The sequence below is a fragment of the Pelobates fuscus genome, chromosome 5, assembly GCF_036172605.1.
Source record: "Pelobates fuscus isolate aPelFus1 chromosome 5, aPelFus1.pri, whole genome shotgun sequence".
Classification (NCBI taxonomy): Eukaryota; Metazoa; Chordata; class Amphibia; order Anura; family Pelobatidae; genus Pelobates; species Pelobates fuscus.
The window spans coordinates 114,362,966-114,381,309 of NC_086321.1; the positions used below are offsets into that span (position 1 = coordinate 114,362,966).

The 18,344-nt window shown below is 37.9% G+C and overlaps 1 protein-coding gene across 1 annotated transcript in view; it reads left to right on the forward strand.

The window, feature by feature from the left end:
• The first annotated feature begins 4,368 nt into the window (after positions 1–4,368).
• ADAMTS19 (ADAM metallopeptidase with thrombospondin type 1 motif 19) overlaps positions 4,369–18,344 on the forward strand; it is a 227,737-nt gene continuing 213,761 nt past the window's right edge. Inside the window, exons 1-2 of the mRNA XM_063456413.1 lie at positions 4,369–4,381; positions 9,707–10,350. Of these exons, the coding sequence (XP_063312483.1) occupies positions 4,369–4,381; positions 9,707–10,350 (657 nt within the window). The remainder of the gene's footprint in view (positions 4,382–9,706; positions 10,351–18,344) is intronic.

Here is an 18,344-nt window from a genome sequence, read left to right on the forward strand (position 1 = left end):
AATATATAGCCCAAGCTGTGCTCCTGCAACCAGCATGATCTACCAAGCTGTGCTCCTGCAACCAGCATGATCTACCAAGCTGTGCTCCTGCAACCAGCAAGATCTACCAAGCTGTGCTCCTGCAACCAGCATGATCTACCAAGCTGTGCTCCTGCAACCAGCATGATCTACCAAGCTGTGCTCCTGCAACCAGCATGATCTACCAAGCTGTGCTCCTGCAACCAGCAAGATCTACCAAGCTGTGCTCCTGCAACCAGCAAGATCTACCAAGCTGTGCTCCTGCAACCAGCAAGATCTACCAAGCTGTGCTCCTGCAACCAGCAAGATCTACCAAGCTGTGCTCCTGCAACCAGCAAGATCTACCAAGCTGTGCTCCTGCAACCAGCAAGATCTACCAAGCTGTGCTCCTGCAACCAGCAAGATCTACCAAGCTGTGCTCCTGCAACCAGCAAGATCTACCAAGCTGTGCTCCTGCAACCAGCAAGATCTACCAAGCTGTGCTCCTGCAACCAGCAAGATCTACCAAGCTGTGCATCTGCAATCAGCATATATATTAAGGTTAAACACTGCCACCAAACTTACGGGAAAAAAAAAAAAAAAAAACATTCCCTATCTTGATAAGAGAGGAGATGATACCTGGCAATAGAAAACACTTTTGTAGAATTTTCTCCTGTGTATATACATAGATGTGCACCCAAAACAAAACATTAACTCTGTTGAACATTGTCATGCTCCATTTTGGAAATCAGGTCTCCATCTCTCTTGAGAGAGGCACGCAGACAGGTCCACTAACACCTGCAACCTATCTGAAGAGGTTAATTGTGTTAATTGCTTATCCTGAAGCACCTGTGGGAGAAGAAATCTAATGCAAAGCCAAAGGCACTATGTTTCTCTTATTGACTTCATTTTAAAAAAAAACTGAAAATCCACAGTATGTAATAGTTACTTACCCTGTACAACAGTGCATTTGTTTTTGGTAGCATTTGGAGGTGCCCAAGTTCCGTCATGCCTAGGGCAGTACAGATACTAAATACATCACTGGGGAAGGGGGGTGATCTATTTATACAAATTTCAGAGTTCTATTTCCTGTCCTGTGCTGTGAAGGGAGGAGCTAACCCTATGAGTAAATGCTGCCATGATTGATTAGGAACTTGTTAATACCTCTACCAGAATGATTTTTAGAATACACTAAGCTAATGCCTATACACACATTTGCTACCAAATATTCAACTGCAGTCAAAATAATAGCCTTTGTGTTAAAACATAAAAATATATTGCATATTTACATTTACCTCAGCCAGGGGATATATCTTTAAGTTACAAAGTATTAGACAGAATTCAAAATGAAGAAAAGTACATATTATTAATGAGCCACATAACTGCAGAGAAAGAGCTACATTTTAAATAAATAGTACGTACCCTTCTGTATTCTTAATTTGGAATTCTGTCTAATAAATTGTAACTTAATAATATATCCCCTGCCTGAGGTAAATGTTAACACTATTGTGTTTTATACCCCACCTCCTATAGACTGTAAGATCTATCGTTCAACCTATCGTTCCTGTAAGTTTTCTTGTAATTGTCCTATTTATAGTTAAATCACCCCCTCTCACAATATTGTAAAGCGCTTCATAATATGTTGGTGTTATATAAATGGCAACAATAATAATAATAATGTACTTTTTTGTTTTAACCCAATGGTTACTATTTCTACTGCACTTCAATATTTGACACAAACAAACGTGTGTTTTAGAACTTGCTTACTATATGTCAAAATAATTCTGTTATAGGTATATATACTACAGTAGGACTGTTTTTAAAAAAAAGATGTGTGTGTTTATCTGAAAGTTTGTAGATATTCTTTAAACTGATAAATGAGACATAAAAAGATTCGGAATAGTCCAAGAATACATGTATGTTTGTATGTGTTTGTTGTGGTCATGTTACATTGTAACATCCATATGTTCTTTCTGCTAGTCTGGCACTAAGATTCCACTCTCCTGAGGCTAGTCCCTGAGGTATAGTACTTGTACCTGCTTCCACCTCACGTGCAATTTATTCAAATAATCCCTTGTCTGCAGCCAATCACATTTCCATTCAAGGGGATCTGAGAGCCCCCTCCCTCTTTGAATGTCTGAGCTTGCACAGCTACCTAGCCTGTTCCCAGCAGTCTCCATACATCTCCTCCCCTCCTGCTGCTCTTATAGCTGTGTGAGGCACAGAGATAATGTGTGCAGTATTCTGTACAGCATGTGCATGTGTGTAGAGTCTGATCTCTCTCCCTCTTTTGTCTCAATCGCAGCTGCTTTATATTTCTCTCTTCCTGCACAGAAAAAAAAAATCCTTTTACTTTCATCTAGCTCCCAATTCAATCCATAGAGTTCCTCTTTAGTGAGAAGCTTCCGTTTGAATTTACTGTCAGGAGGGGAAATATAATTGGTTTGCACCTATATTGTATCACCAAAAGGAAACATTCTTTCACTGCAGCAGCAAGCACTGAACCCAAAATCATACTTCTTCTCCCCCTTTTCTAACCCCCTTCAATAAATCTACACAGACGCCGGTGGAAAAAAAAAAAAGGCAAAGTTGTTCATTGGGCAGTGAATCACTAACTTTGCTGGAAAAAAAATCTGGGGAAAGCAATCAGGAAAGAAAGCAACACACATTGGCAGATTTAAGGCTTTTCATCGTCTACTCCATATGTTCAAACCATTACGTGGATGGGGAAAGAAAAAGGGATGGGATTGTTCTACAGCTGCTGCCTTCTCTATCTGTTGAGTATCCTGACATGTAACATCTGCACAGGTAGGTGTGTGTGATACAGTCCATGCTGTGTGTGTTATCGTGTATCATTTTAATTGCAGTACAGGTACCTTCCTCACTGCTGGAAAATGCTGACTTTTGTTTTTCCTGGACAGATATTATCTTCACAGCCAGGCTACTTTGTCTAAATTTTAAATTGAATGCATTTACCCAGTTTCTATATATCTCATTTTAATGCTTACCTTGCCTTTCATCTGTAGTATTTTGCATTTAGTTACCTGCAGAGTTGTGCATGTGTGTGTTTGTAAAAATCATGCCTGGGTCCTGCGTAATATGATGGAGTAACCATTTGTTGAAATTTGCAATATGTGCACTTGGCATGTACAATGGGCTAAGCTATTATGCATGCCAAGTGTACATATTGCAAACTAGAGAACAGTGCTTCCCTTGACTTTTTTTTTTAATCTATACAACTGAAAGATTAACTTTTTGTGAGCCAACAAAGACAAGAGGGCATGAACATACTCACCAATCAAAGAGTAAAAAAAAAACTGTGTGTGCATGTATATACCATAATCATTCGTTTTGACTTAATTTTGATGTTTTAAGGTATTTATAAAATGGTTGGTTTTCTTATTACCCACATAAATGCAAATACTGACACAGCATGTCACCCTGATAACTGTGTACAAAGGTTGGATAGGGTTTCACTGCAAATGTCAAGTTACAACTTTTTTCATACATTTGTATCACTTAGATACAGTGATACATTTATTGTTAATACAATGGATGATAAATAAATGAAAATAGATTTCTAAACATTCATCGGTGCTTTATAGCCAAGTTGTGGCTTTGTAGGTATGTTGGACACTTTTTTTAGGCAGCTATATTGGCCTTTATTTTACAATTTTGTTTAACATTTAATGTTTGCTGGTTTAACCTGTATTCTTTCAAAACAAAATAATTTCTCTGATTTAATTGCAACTGTACCAAATTGACAGTTCGTGATACCTTCACATATTGGAGTGAATATTGCTGTGAAATGAAGTATCCATACAGTGCGTACATATACATGTTCAGCTCAGGTACATGTACAGACATTCCATATGAGCACATGTGCTCAGGCTTTCCTTTAATACTGCTGTGCCTGACATTACAACACTGTGGAGGGCTTATTCAATTAGCATTGAATGCCTTGGCTGTGCCTTGAAAACTATTGAACATTATAGAAAAATAAAAGCACAACCCATATCTGCCTTTAATATGCTATTGGGTTGTACAGTAATGTGAAAGTTACACTATGTCCATGGACTCACTATACAACTCACCATCATTTTTAACCCGTTAAGGACATAACTTCAGAAACAAAAGGGAATCATGATGGAATATTTCCGCCATGTGTCCTTAAGGGGTTAATTTCTAGTTCAGTTTTTTTTTTAGTAGCATCCTCAGGCTAGCTTTACTTTCCATCTGATGTTAGACATGTTTTACTAAAGAGTGTAAACATATTGGCATTGGATTTTAAGTTGGTTATTATGTGTTCACCTTATACTTACATTAGAATGACAATGACCAAAGTTCCCACTGCAGATCAGGGTTGTCAAAATGCCGTCCCAAAGTATGTATAGTAAGCACAATTCCTATAAAAAACTTTGACAGCTGTAGCTAGACACACAGTTGTAGTCCAACAAAACGTTTAGGTGCAGTTTGACACCTTTGCTGGAGATGTTTCTGCATTCTATTTCCAATGATGCTCAGTCAACCTTACATGTACAAATCTCCTGTTGCAGATATTTAAAATACATTCTGCAAAGTTTTATTAGCTCATTTGCTTCAACACATATGCACATTTGACTCAACAAGTTTGTTAATAAGTAAATCATTAAATATCTTTAATAAAACCTTTATTAGAATAAACAATACAAAAGCAAAACAGTCAACCACTTCTATTTTGCTTCCTAAACAGGCCATAAACATACGATATCCAAAATAAAGAATAACTGAGAAAAGATCAAAAGAAACTATATTGTATGTGCCAATGTCACCGTCACACTCTCTCTCTCTCTCTCTCTCTCTCTCATTTTATTAAGATAGTAAATATATATCACTTTATTAAAAGTGTAATGTATTAGAAACAGAAAGGTAGTCTTTACCATGGTAGTAAGCTTAACCCCTTAAGGACACATGACATGTGTGACATGTCATGATTCCCTTTTTTTCCAGAAGTTTGGTCCTTAAGGGGTGAAAGGGACATTCCAGGCCCCTAAATCACCCCCAGCTTGTTGAAGTGTTTTCTGTTTGAAGAGTGTGTCCTCTATTTTACTTTTACAAAAAAGAGCAGATTTCAATAGAAATTGACACTTTTTTTTTTATTATTAACTAACCTTGTTAGACCCTCAGGCTGTCCATCAGACAGTTGGTCCTGTTAATTAGTGGAGCTAAACCCAACAGGCAGCAATTGCTCAGATCACCTGCCTTGCAAAAACGTCTCATTGAGCTGCATTGGGAAGTCTGTGATTGGACAGTCACAAAAAAGCCTTTGCTGGAGAAAAGAGGAGAGCTTTCAAAGGCATCGGACAAGAGATTCACACCTTTTACAAGCTGTTTTTAGATATGCCCCACATTTAAAAATAATGCACAATGAAATGCATGTTGTTTTTTACTTGGGCAGTGGAGTTTCCCTTTACACAACATATTTATAACCTTACTTAAGAACTTAGCTCCCATGAACAGACCAAAGTTCACTCTACCCAAGTCTACACTGTCACTATAGCATTAGGAATCTATATATACCTTTACTTACCTTGACTAGATAACAATGGTGGGATAAGAAAGCCCCATTTATTATTTTGTCATCACTATGTAGTTTTCATTTGTAGCATGTGCCATCAGTATTGATGATTATAGTGACTGGTTGGCCACTTATTAGCAGATCTTGTAGCACTGCAAGTTGTGTGCTGTATCAGCAGTTTATAAGTGGAGTGAAACATGTTCTATTTGAAGGAGTAATATTAAATGAATACTCTATGCACCATAACCAGTAGCCAGTTATATGGTTTAACAATTTACCTGGGCTCCCGATCACATCTGGTTTTCTCCTGCAGAAGAAGCTTGATGTCATTGAAGAGTAAAGCTTGGCTGAGGTAGGACCATACTCATTGGTTGAGATTATCAGCTGAGTGTAGTTATGCAATATTTGGCTTAGCTTTTAAGAGCTAACCAGATTCTCCTAAAAGAGAGGACTGAAAGCAGGGCATGAGTGAATGTTTTGTTGTGGAAATGTTGTTAATAAATGTGATGTGCGAAGTGTATAAATGAAATGATTACCTAGTAGAAACGGTATGGCTGATTACAGCATTGTCAGGGTTAATTTGGCTGTTATAAGAATGTGTTATGTATCTCTCAGTTCTCAGGAAAAGGTTTGCAAACTAGATTCTTCCCATTGGGGCCAGACCCCAAGCTGTGTCCCTCTGACCAGGTGTGAAATTTTACAACCAAGGAACATCGATGTATACCTTTTCCCAGAATTACTGGGATGTTTTACTTTACAGATCTAAACTTTCCTTATGCTAATCAACAATTAGCGATCAGGAGACAATTTTCTGCTAAGGGTCATAACCAAAAAGCAACATTAATAATCCATAGGTGAATAATTGTGCCCAAAAATGTTCAAACATGACTAGTTTACTTTAAGCCATTTGGGGGAACTAGACATACTCACTATATTAAATCATACACTTGCTGTGTAAGATATCTCTGGAATGGATAAATTGTGGCCAGTCCACCGATGTCAAACTTGTTCATGCTTCAGTCATATGGCAATAAATGCATTTAAAAGAAAACTCCATTATATGAATTGGTATTTCAATTGGCCAAAAGATGAGGAGGGTGGCAGCAGTTTGTAATGGACCATACTACTCCAAGCATGCCGTGACTTGACTCTGGGGGAAAGTGTTAAAAATTATTATTTGTCTGTACTAGTTTGAAAATAATGATAAAATCCCTCTTAACACAACCCACACTTAACTCTAGTACTAAATATGGCCACCACCAAGGCAATTTATAAATGGGCACCTTTGGTTACCCAGCAAATCAGGTTTAGAAAAAAGCTTAAAAGCATAATTTAGCATATTATTTGTGATGATAAAATGATATTACATAGATAATGTTATTCTTTACCAGACAGAGGCAGAACTTAAATGAAGGTATATTTATTACGAACAAAAATAGTCACAGTACATATATAAAAAATAGATTATAAACAAATGATTTAAACCAACAAATAGGTAATAAGAAAAATGAGGAATTAATAGAAAATCCTAGTTGCTCACTTTTGCAAGTACAGTAATTGTATCTTCTGTCCTGGGGAGTTCCAGTGGGGAAACAGGAAACTCACCAAAATTAGATCTGACTCCCAGGCATGCACATGTCTCATTTGAATTCCATGGACTTTATATCCTTTGCCTTATCTCAAATTTCCAAGCCAGCCCTGAGAGAGGTACAGGACAGTGACTAGAAATGACTGTAGTAACTCAAAGTTGATTAAACCTCCCCTCTCACCTTTTGGCCAGCTTAAATACCTATATCAAAGAGCACGTAGGTCAGAGGTCTGTTAAGCAAAAACAGCCAAAATGTGTGCAGCCAGTAAGTTTGAAAAAAGGTACACATTGATATCCACTGGGTGTAAACTTTCACACCTAGCCAGAGGGACATAGCTTGGTACCTGACCACAATCTAATTTGAATATTAACAACATTTCTTTCTACAGTGTAACGATATATCATGCTTGCTATGCATGAAAGCACCACCCAGGTAAGTTGTTATATTGTACTTAAATGGTTTGACTACTTGCTGTGGGATGGCGCAAGATCACTCTTAAAACTGTAACCACTAAAGCCAACTATAGTGGTTATGTAGCTTTGAGTGTTCCTTTAAAAGAGATGCTAGTTACCACTAACACAGTATTTGTCCATGTTTTACTCCCTGTTAAACTGGAAGTTATTGGTGAGTTATATTATACTCCAACTATTAAGGAACACTAATATTTGAAGATTGTAAGAAAGTGTTCCTAAGCAAGATTGATTTGGAAGAAGGGTCTGGACAGATGGGTACGGGTTGTATAATAGCTTAGCATACACAAACCTGGCATAATGGTGGAACTAACATGATATAGTTATGCAGTTTAGGTCTCCTAAAGCAAAGGTGTATCTCTATATTATGAATTATAATTACTGCTTAAGGAGTTGTCAGAACTTAAAATGAACTTTTCATGATTAACTAATTTATTGAGCTTTATGTCTAGAATTACATGTTTTAAGGCATATACTAAATTGTTGAGAAAAAATATCAATGTATTAAACAAATATTTCGTAAGCCCTAAAATGTACCTTTCATTCATAGGTCTTTGGACCTAATGAAAATTCACCACTTTTGCCCAGTACTTACTTTTTTGTTAGTGCTGGTATTGTTCTGTCAAATTTTCCCTCCCTTCGGGTTTGCCTAATTTGTTTTCCCAAGTCTTTTTCAGGGGATGAAATTCTTATGAGCCAAACCATTACATACATGACATTTGGCCTTACTGAAAAACAATATTGTTTGATAAACAATACTTCAGTAGAGTGAGTTGAGAAGTCAGTCATTAAACAGGTAATGTGAGCTGCATCTATTTCAGATCACTTTAAAAGCTCCTAAACAGTTTCCTGATGCTTCTCCATTTCTGAGAACACCACAACAGGTGCTCTGAGTCATTGAATGAGTGCCATGAACTAAAAGGGAGCTCTCAAAGTGAACTGCACCAAAGAGAGGTGCAGACCACAATGTTTGCGATAACACAGAATAGACTTGACCACCACAGATAACAATCAGTGGCATCACTATGGTTGGTGTCACCCAGTGAGGTAACTCATGGTGTCACGCCCCATGCACTTCATCCCTTAGTCTTTCACTATAAAAATACTGGCAGCAACGGAAACAGCACGCACATCTGTGTGTGTGAAAGATGCAGTGTGGGAAAGATTATGAAATGTCTGCTTGAAGGGTTGGAAGAGCAGCTAACTACATATTTATTCCACCTTCCTTTTTCCTTGGTTCAGGGGTGGAGTGAAGATATAGATCCCTGATGGTCTATTGATGAGCTCTTCTCTTTTACAGCTCCATCAGGTCCATTTTGCAAGTACAGGCACTTTGACTGATAGTATCAGAGGTGTCTTCTGAGACTACGGCTATTTTATTATTACTTACATTCACAAAATGCCAAAATTTTCTGCATTTCTGTATAATAGACTGTAGAGTGTAGACAAAGTACTATAAAAGGTATAAGGTTTAGAGAGCCCAACACGTGAGCTGACATCTAGCATTTACAGCCTTTTTATACAATCTAGAAGCTACGACAAGGACTTGAAATGAAGGGGAGTGGGGGAAATTCAAAGGTAATAGACAACAAGCCATGGAAAGCATTTGCACAGACAGCTTAGATGTGGTGTGATTGAGAAGGTAATTGGGGAAAATGACATTCACCTGGAAAGTTTCCACAACCACAACAGCTCTCAGTCTCTTCCACACAAACAAAATGCAGCCATTACACACTCTCATACACAAAACACTCAACCATCCACAGGCACCACACTTAACTAGTAAACACAGGCACAATGGCACAATCAGCCTTCACCACCCACCTGGAAAGCCCCCAAATACTTTTAGCCTTCACAATATTAAAAAGCAGTGATAACTAATTTATTTAATAAGTGAATTACTTGGAAGACTTCCAGGAAAATCTTTAATTTTCAAGTCTATGTTGTGCATTTTACTTAAATGCAAGTAAAAAATAATGTATCCATATATTTGTATAACTATGCAATATGTATAATATAAGTAATACGTATTTTAATGCTATTATTTTTTAGTAATTTGTGACTGCTATTCTACATTTGTCTTCTTTACAAAGGTCTATTGAATGCTTCCCTGTGGGATGAGGAGTCAGAGGTTGTATTTCCATCATACTGGGGTTCAGATAAGCCAAAAATGGATGTAACTGAAGATGATCCTGTGTTATTGGGAACCTCTGCAGCAGTATACAGAAACCAGAGTGGTGAGGACTTTTCTTCTCTGCATAGCCAAGCTCCTGTAAGTTCTCGGGAAGTACGTTCTGTGCCTTCTAATTCCTCATGGGCAGCTAAGCATCCACAATTTGATCATGAGGAGAAGCATGATGAAGAATTTGAGTCCCATGATTTTTATCATTTGTCACAATTTCCATTGTTTTATGGAGGTAAAAATCTGAATACGTCTCCTCCCAGTATGTCCTCTCCAATATCAGTTCCTTCTCTAGGCAAGAGTTCCACCACCTCAGTGAAACCCATAGAAAACTCTGGGAAAATAAGGTTAAGGATCCCTGTTTTTGGAAAGGATCTCTACCTCTTATTGAAAAAGGATAGTCGCTTTTTGTCTCCAGGCTTTGTTGTGGAGGAGAGAAGGCGGGAATGGCGAGGATCAACATCTACATGGGATACTGACAGAGATTGCTACTACAGTGGTACTGTTTTACGCCATCGTGGATCCTTTGCATCCTTTAGCACGTGTGGTGGATTGGTAAGCTCATGACGAACATATAGGTTTACATGTACTACATTTGAAATGTTCAGAATCGATTTTGATCTTAGTATCTTCCAATTTTGCAATATTACATCAATTAAACTTTAGTGTTATTATCATATTTTATATAACTATGTTAACAAAATTCACTCAGTCCACTTATGTAAGATATATTTTTTTTTATGAAGTAAGAAAAAAAGAGATTCAACTCTTAGATAATAATATACTGTAGTTCTCTTCAACAGCCAAATCCAGTCTCTATTCTAGACAGGTAAAACAGAGGGGTAGGTAAAATGTCTGAGATGTCCTTAAAAGTTCACAAATAAAAACAAAAAAATGAGAACTGATATTGTAGTACTTCTTTTGGTGGTGAGAAGGTAAAGAATAAGTACACTTACACTTTTCAGGAGCTGTAATCCAGTTACCACTTAAGCGCCTGGGTGGTATGATCCCTACCTAGGGATATAGCATAGCTCTTTTATATCTGGTAGTTTTTGCTTGTAGAGAATGGTACAGATTGCCATTTGCACTGGCGTACATGCAGGCATCGCAGCTGCGACCGGCTCGTCACTCCAGGGGGCCCGGCAGCCCTGTGGACCTCTGCGGCCGGGTGCCCGCCACCATCTTTTGTGGCCCCGTCCAAGGGGCCATCGGCTGCTGTCAGGGCCACCCGATGAATATGGTTTGTCAGGGGGCCCGGACAGCACTGGGTGCTTTAACAGCGCGACCGGGCCCCCTGTGATGACATCACAAGCTGGGAGGAAGTGACTGCACGTCACTCCTCCCAGCTTACAGAGAGCTCGCACAGGAGGAAGAACAGGGAGTCAGAGTGGGAACTCTGACTCCTATCAACCTGAGCCACCACTGGACCCCAGGGAAAGTCACCCTACTGCACCTAAAGGTAGGACACAGGAGGGTAACAAACATTTTGTGTGTGTGTGTTTGTGTGTTTGTATGTGCCTGTATGTTTGTATGTGTGTGTCTGCCTGTCTGTTTGTGTGTGTGTGTGTGTGTGTGTCTGTCTGTCTGTGTGTGTGTGTACATACAATTTAAGGTGGAGTATTTCTCTTGGTTGTAAATGAAAAATATGAATGGTTCCTGGACAATATGTTCTAGGAATAAAATATAAACAAACAGATAATAGTACAATATAGCCAATATAAATGGTAAAGTGCACATAAATAGATGAAAAGGCACTCACAAACATAGAGCCATAAAAGTCGGCTCAGATATCCAGCTTTGTGGGATGTAAAGGTACCCACTCCCTTCTTGTTGCTGATTGATGGGCTCAAGCAAAATGGATATATTCAGAATTCCTTTTGGATGTAAAGTGCTTTATTAATAGAATGCACAATGTTGTTAAAACATATATAAATAATAAAAAATGAAAATTTTTATATTTTAAAATTATATATTTAGCTAACTGGGGTGGGTGGAAGTTAGTGGGGAATTTGGGGATTTTGAGTTAGGCTAACTATGGGTTAACGTTAAAAAAGTTTTAAAATAAGCTTTAAAAAGTTATAAATTACTTTTTTTTAAAAAAAGTTTTAATAACGTTTAAGTAAAAAATAAAAAAGACACCCGCCTTTACCCAGTCCAAATAAAAATTAACCCCTTCCCTGCCAGTCGATCACTGCCTACAGTGATCAAAATACAGATCACAGTATTATACTGTGATCTAATTTGTTTTAACCCCTGAGGATTAACTTTTATTTATTTATTAACTCTCAGGGGTTCAATTTATTTAATTAATTTAAATATTTTATAATTATATATTTTGCTAGCTGGGGTGGGTGGGAGTTATGGGCAAATGGGGAATTTACAGTTAGTGCTGCTTACTGCTAGGTAGGGGTTAACGGTAAAAAAAGCTTAGAAAAATGTTAAATCTGTATAAAAAAGTTTTAAGAAAGTTTAGAAAGTTTTAAAAAAATAATAAGCAAAACAAAAGAACTAGTTTTAAAAAGTAAAAAAATACAAATATACTCATTACCACTACACCTGGAACAAACTAGAGAAAAAATTATCCCACGCTAAGGTTCAAAATATGCCTTTTGAATTACCCCAGGGTGTATTCTTTAATAAATAGTATGTGTTTGGGGGGAAGTTTCAATAACCAACCATCTAAACTACTCCAAAATGGAACATGGACACAGCATAAAACTTCAAAGTTAGAAAAAAACTGAATGGCTGCGTCCCTTCAACATTCACATATACCTGGCAAAGGTACATACGGGGGTATTGCTGTACTCAGCCAACATAGCTGAGCAGCATATGAAGTATTTTACAGTCGTAGCACACATAAGGTTTGCAAAATATACTGTGCAAACTCACTTTGTGTGTCAAAAAGGCAGAAAATAATGCTTATTACCACTACACTTGGTACAAGCTAGCGGAAAAATGATCCCACGCTAAGGTTCAAAATATGCCTTTTGAAATACCCTGGGATGTGTTCTTTAAGAAATGGTATGCCTTTATGGTGTAGTTGTAATATGTAGCCTGCTCAAGTGCTCCAAAGTGGAACACGGACACATCAAAACCCTCCATGAAAATTCACACTTAAAAACGTAAACTTGTCACGTCTCTTTTACAGCACTGTAACTTCACAAAATATTGCCAAAGACATACAATGGGGGTGTCATTTTACTCAGAAGACTTAGCTGAGCATAATTTGGGAGGTTTGAACTTAGTGGCACATATGAAAAAAACAAAAGGCCCAGCAAAAAAAAAACAAAAGGCCCAGCAAAAATGTAATCCGTATGTAAAAAATGCCCAAAATAATTTTTTACCACATACTTTGGCATATATTGGTGAAAAAAAATGGGGGCATGTTAAGGCACAATATGCACCATATGAGATACCCTGGAGTGTCTACTTTTACAAATGGTAGGCCTTTGTGGTTTTTTTTTGAACAGTCAAACTGTTATAATACCCCAAATGGAAGCATTGGCTCATTAAAGCCGTCTCTCAAAAATCTACTGTGAATACTGAAAAGGACAGGTCTCATATATGGCACTGTAGCTTCACGAAATAGTGCCAAAGACATACAAAGGGGGTGTCATTTTACTCAGCAGGTGTAACTGCACACAAAATAAAACTTTGTAAAGAAATAGCACACACCAACTTTACAAAATACACATGAGAAGTTCTTTGTTATAAGTTTGTGTGCCAAAAACCAAAAAAAGCACAATTTTTTTTCCAATATTTAGCGGAGGTTGGCGGTGAAATGACTACCTAGAAAGTGTCAAAACAGCCTTAGGTAAATAGCCTGTGATGTCTGCTTTATATAAATAAATACTTTTGTGTGGCAATTTTGTTTACTTTTATGGCTATTAAGCTTACAAGACAAACATACCAAATTCTGAAATCGCACCACATTAAAAGTGTATTTTACTCCTTGTGCTTTGTGACCTGTAACTACCAAAAAAAACTTAAAATCCCAGACACATTATATATTCTGTAAATCAGAACAACTAAATTAATTTATTTTTAATTGCTTTCTTTAACCTGCACTAATTATGCACACATTATTATTGCAAAAACTGTAAAAAAGGAATTTCTTTTTAATTTTTTTTGCATGTTTCTGTATTATTTTGATAATAAATAAGCATTTATATATATATATATATATATATATATATATATATATATATATATATATATGTAAAATGTTACATCAAATTAAAGCCCTTTCTGTCCTTTAAATAAGTATATAATATGTATATATAATATATAATATGTGTCGGTGCAATAAACGAGAGAGATGCAAATTGCAGTTGAACGCAAACAGCCAGAAAATGCAAAAATTGCAAAAATTGCGTGTCATTAAGCGTAAGACAAGCTTCTGAAGCTGTGTCCTTAAGGGGTTAAGGCTCTGTGTTTGTGAGTGCCTTTTCAGCTATTTATGCGCTCTTTACTATTTATATTGGCTATATTGAACTATTATCTGTTTGTTTATATTTTATTCCTAGAACATATTGTCCAGGAACCATTCATATTTTTTATTTACAACCAAGAGAAATACTCCACCTTAAATTGTATGTATATTATTGTTTGCTGTGAGTTTTTAAGGGAAAACTCACTAAGGTGTTAGTGTTTATTTCGATTGATACTACTCACTGGGATACTGTAACATATCTTTTTATTCTGTGTGTGTGTGTGTGTGCCTGTCTGTTTGTATGTATGTATGTGTATTTGTGTGTGTGTGTGTGTGGGCCTGTCTGTATGTATGTGTGTGTGTCTGTCTGTGTGTGTGTTTGTGTCATGTATCTGTTTGTGTCTCTGTGTGTGTCTCTATGTATGTATGTATGTATGTGTGTGTGTGTGTGTAGGGCCGGCCTTATGCCTTTAGGCGCCCTGTACGAAGAATCTTTACAGCGCCCTCCTACCCCCCATCATCCATGATGTAATGTTTGTGTTGTCTGTCTATGTGATAGGTGTGATGACTGTGTGTGATATGTATGCTATGTGTTGGTGGCTGTGTGTGATATTTCTAATTGGTGTATTAACAGTGTGTGATATGCGTGTATTAGTTGTATGTGATATTTGTGCTGGGTTTATTGCCTGTGTGTGATAGTTATTTAATTCAGATAAAAACATGCATTTAGGCCTGTGTGTGAATGCAGGTGTATATTTTTGCAGAGTTATGTCCCACAGTCCCACAGTCAGATGCACACAGTTATACATATACACTGTCAAGTCCACCACATGCACATAGTCGCAGGCAGATAGTCACATACACAGGATTAGGCAGAAACACACAGGTACAGGCAGTAACACACATACACCGTTACAGGTAGATAGGAGGGGGGAGGTGACAGGGGGGGAGAGAGGAGGAGGGAGGGGAGCCCATGGACCAGTTTCGCACCAGGGCCCCATGGATTGTGTGTATGCCACTGGACATTTGTATAAAGGCAGAACAGAAAAAACATCATTGTTGAATGCAAAATTTCAGAGGTAGTACGTATATAACATTTACACTGACATGTTCTGGAGCCTAGCAGTAGCTCCTAGGTTATGCCGTGCAGTGGTATGGTCCCCATGTGGATGGTACAGGTCCTCTCAATATAGGTATAAAAGACAATAAAACTATATAGTACTCACTGTAAAAATGGATGTCTAAAAACATACTTACATGAAAAAGATCAATTATGGATTGCTCAGTTGTAGGTGCATGGGTGGTTTATATCGCCACAAAAGATATGAAGATCAGGAGGCGACCAGCAGTATGCTAAGGTCCAAGATAAATAAGTACGTTATTGGTATAAAACAATAAGGTATATAGTAAATAAAAGTAATAAATATAATGTCTAGTAATACACGTATGAGTTTTACCAAGCAATGGGCTTTATCAAAGTGGTATTTTATTTTATATACACTCTGTTCCAAATTATTATGCAATTCTATTTAAGTGTCACAAAGATGAAATATTTCGTTTTTCAGATTAACTCATGGATGGCATTGTGTCTCAGGGCTCTTTTGATCACTGAAAACAATCTTGGACACCTGTGATAATTAGATTGCCAGGTGAGCCCAATTTAAGGAAAAACTACTAAAGGAGGTAAAGGAGGTGTTCCACATTATTAAGCAGAGCACCCTTTTCATGCAATATGGGGAAGAAAAAGGATCTCTCTGCTGCCGAAAAGAGTGAAATAGTTCAATGCCTTGGACGAGATATGAAAACATTAGATATTTCACGAAAACTTAAGTGTGATCATCTCACTATTAAGAGATTTGTGGCTGATTCAGAGCACAGGTGGGTTTGTGCAGATAAAGGCACATTGAGGAAGAGAGCAGCTGCTAAAATACCATTACATAGCAGCAAACAGATATTTGAAGCTGCTGGTGCCTCTGGAGTCCCACGGACATCAAGGTGTAGAGTCCCCCAGAGTCTTGCAAATGTGCATAAACATTCTATTCGGCCACCACTAACCAATGCTCACAAGCAGAAAAGGCTGCATTGGGCAGAAAAATACATGAAGACTAATTTTCAAACAGCCCTGTTCACTGATGAGTGCCGTGCAACCCTGGATGGTCTAGATGGATGGAGTAGTGGATGGTTGGTGGACGGCCACCCTTTTCCAACAAGGCTGCGACGTTAGCAAGGAGGTGGTGGAGTCATGTTTTGGGCCGGAATCATGGGAAGAGAGCTGCTCGGCCCCTTTAGGGTCCCCCAAAGGGGTAAAGATGACCTCTGCAAAGTATGTGGAGTTTCTGACTGACCACTTTCTTCACTGGTACAGAAGGAAGAACTATGCTTTCCGTAATAAAATTATCTTCATGCATGACAATGCACCATCTCATGCTGCAAAGAATACCTCTGCATCAATGATAAAAGGAGAGAAAGTCATGGTGTGGCCTCCATCCTCCCCTGACCTCAATCCTATTGAGAACCTTTGGCGCATCCTCAAGCAAAAAATCTATGAGGATGGGAGGCAGTTTACATCCGAACAGCAGCTCTAGGAGGCTATTCTGACATCTTGCAAACAAACTCAAGCAGAAACTGTCCAAACACTCACAAGTTCAATGGATGCAAGACTTGTGAAGCTGCTATCAAATAAGGGGTCCTATGTTAAAATGTAACGTGACCTGTTAAAATGTTTAAAAAGTTAAAATGTTGTTATAAGTTTGATTGAAATAGCTTTGGATTTCAGTAAATATGCTGCAAACACAACAAATGACAATTTTCAGTTCTTTACAACCTATAAAGTGTTTTGAAACTTACTGTGCGTAATAATTTGGAACAGTGCATTGTAAGTTTTTTATGTTTGAAAAAATAAATACTGTTATCATTAAGAGGTTTGTTCAATAAAATTTTAATTGTACTCTTAATAGTTGATAACATGAGAATTATGCTGACTGTTATTTACATCAATTTATTTAGGTAAATGAGAAAAATATCATTTGCATAATAATTTGGAACAGGGTGTACATCAGTCAAACTGCTCAAACTTATACAATATAGTAGTTACAGGTAAACCACACTAATAATAGTATCTAGAAGGTAAATGTTTTGTCATGAATTAATGTAATATTTAGATGTTCGATATTTTGCAATGAATGTGCAATGTAAATATTAACATACGATATACCAAATATTCTTATGAGAGTACAGGAAAACATTAAGACATAAATAATTCGCACTTCAGTTGTGTTAGCTAAAAGGTATTAGTGACTGGCCATGGAGTAATTCAGTAATTCAAAGAATGACTCTAGAATTCACATATCAGATAATTGTGTAATGCTCTACATAAAAACTGCAGGCAACGAGTACCAAACTTCCTGCTGTCACTGTTCATGGTATGTTCTATATGCTGAGAGCAAATGGTCCTTTTCATTTACCCTTTGCCTTTGTAGAAATTAATGACACTGCTTGACCAAACATCCATTGAAAAACTCTTTAATAATAAAAAATAGTTACTAAGGTGGCCCTAGGAGTATGGGCCACGCGATCGGCCCCTTCAATGTGGCCCAGCAGGGGTCGACAAAGTAGCCGCCTTGTCGACCCCTGCAACTGGGGTGCCCACTGGCATTGTGGTTTGGCCCTAGCCGTGAGGAAAAACTGCTGGGCCACATTGAAGGGGACCATCGCGTGGCCCATGCTCTTAGGGCCACCTGATGGCAATGGGTTTCCTGGGGCCAGGTCAGCGCTGCGGTGCTGTAAGAGGGTGACCGGGCCCCAGTGATGATGTCACAGCTGGGATTAAGCTGTCACTTCCTCCCAGCTAACAGAGCGCCGCACGGGACTCTGACTCCCATCAGCCTGAGGCAGTCACTGGACCCCAGGGAAGTCACTAAAAATGTTTTAACACTTTGCATGTGTGTGTGTAAGAGAGAATGTCTGTATCAGTATATCTGTGTGTCTGTTTGTGTGTGTGTCTGTATGTCTCTGTGTGTGTGTGTGTTTGTTTGTCTGCTTGTGGGTCTGTATGTGTATCTCTTTGTCTGTGTATCTGTTTGTCTGCATGAGTATCTGAATCTTTGTCATTTAGTGT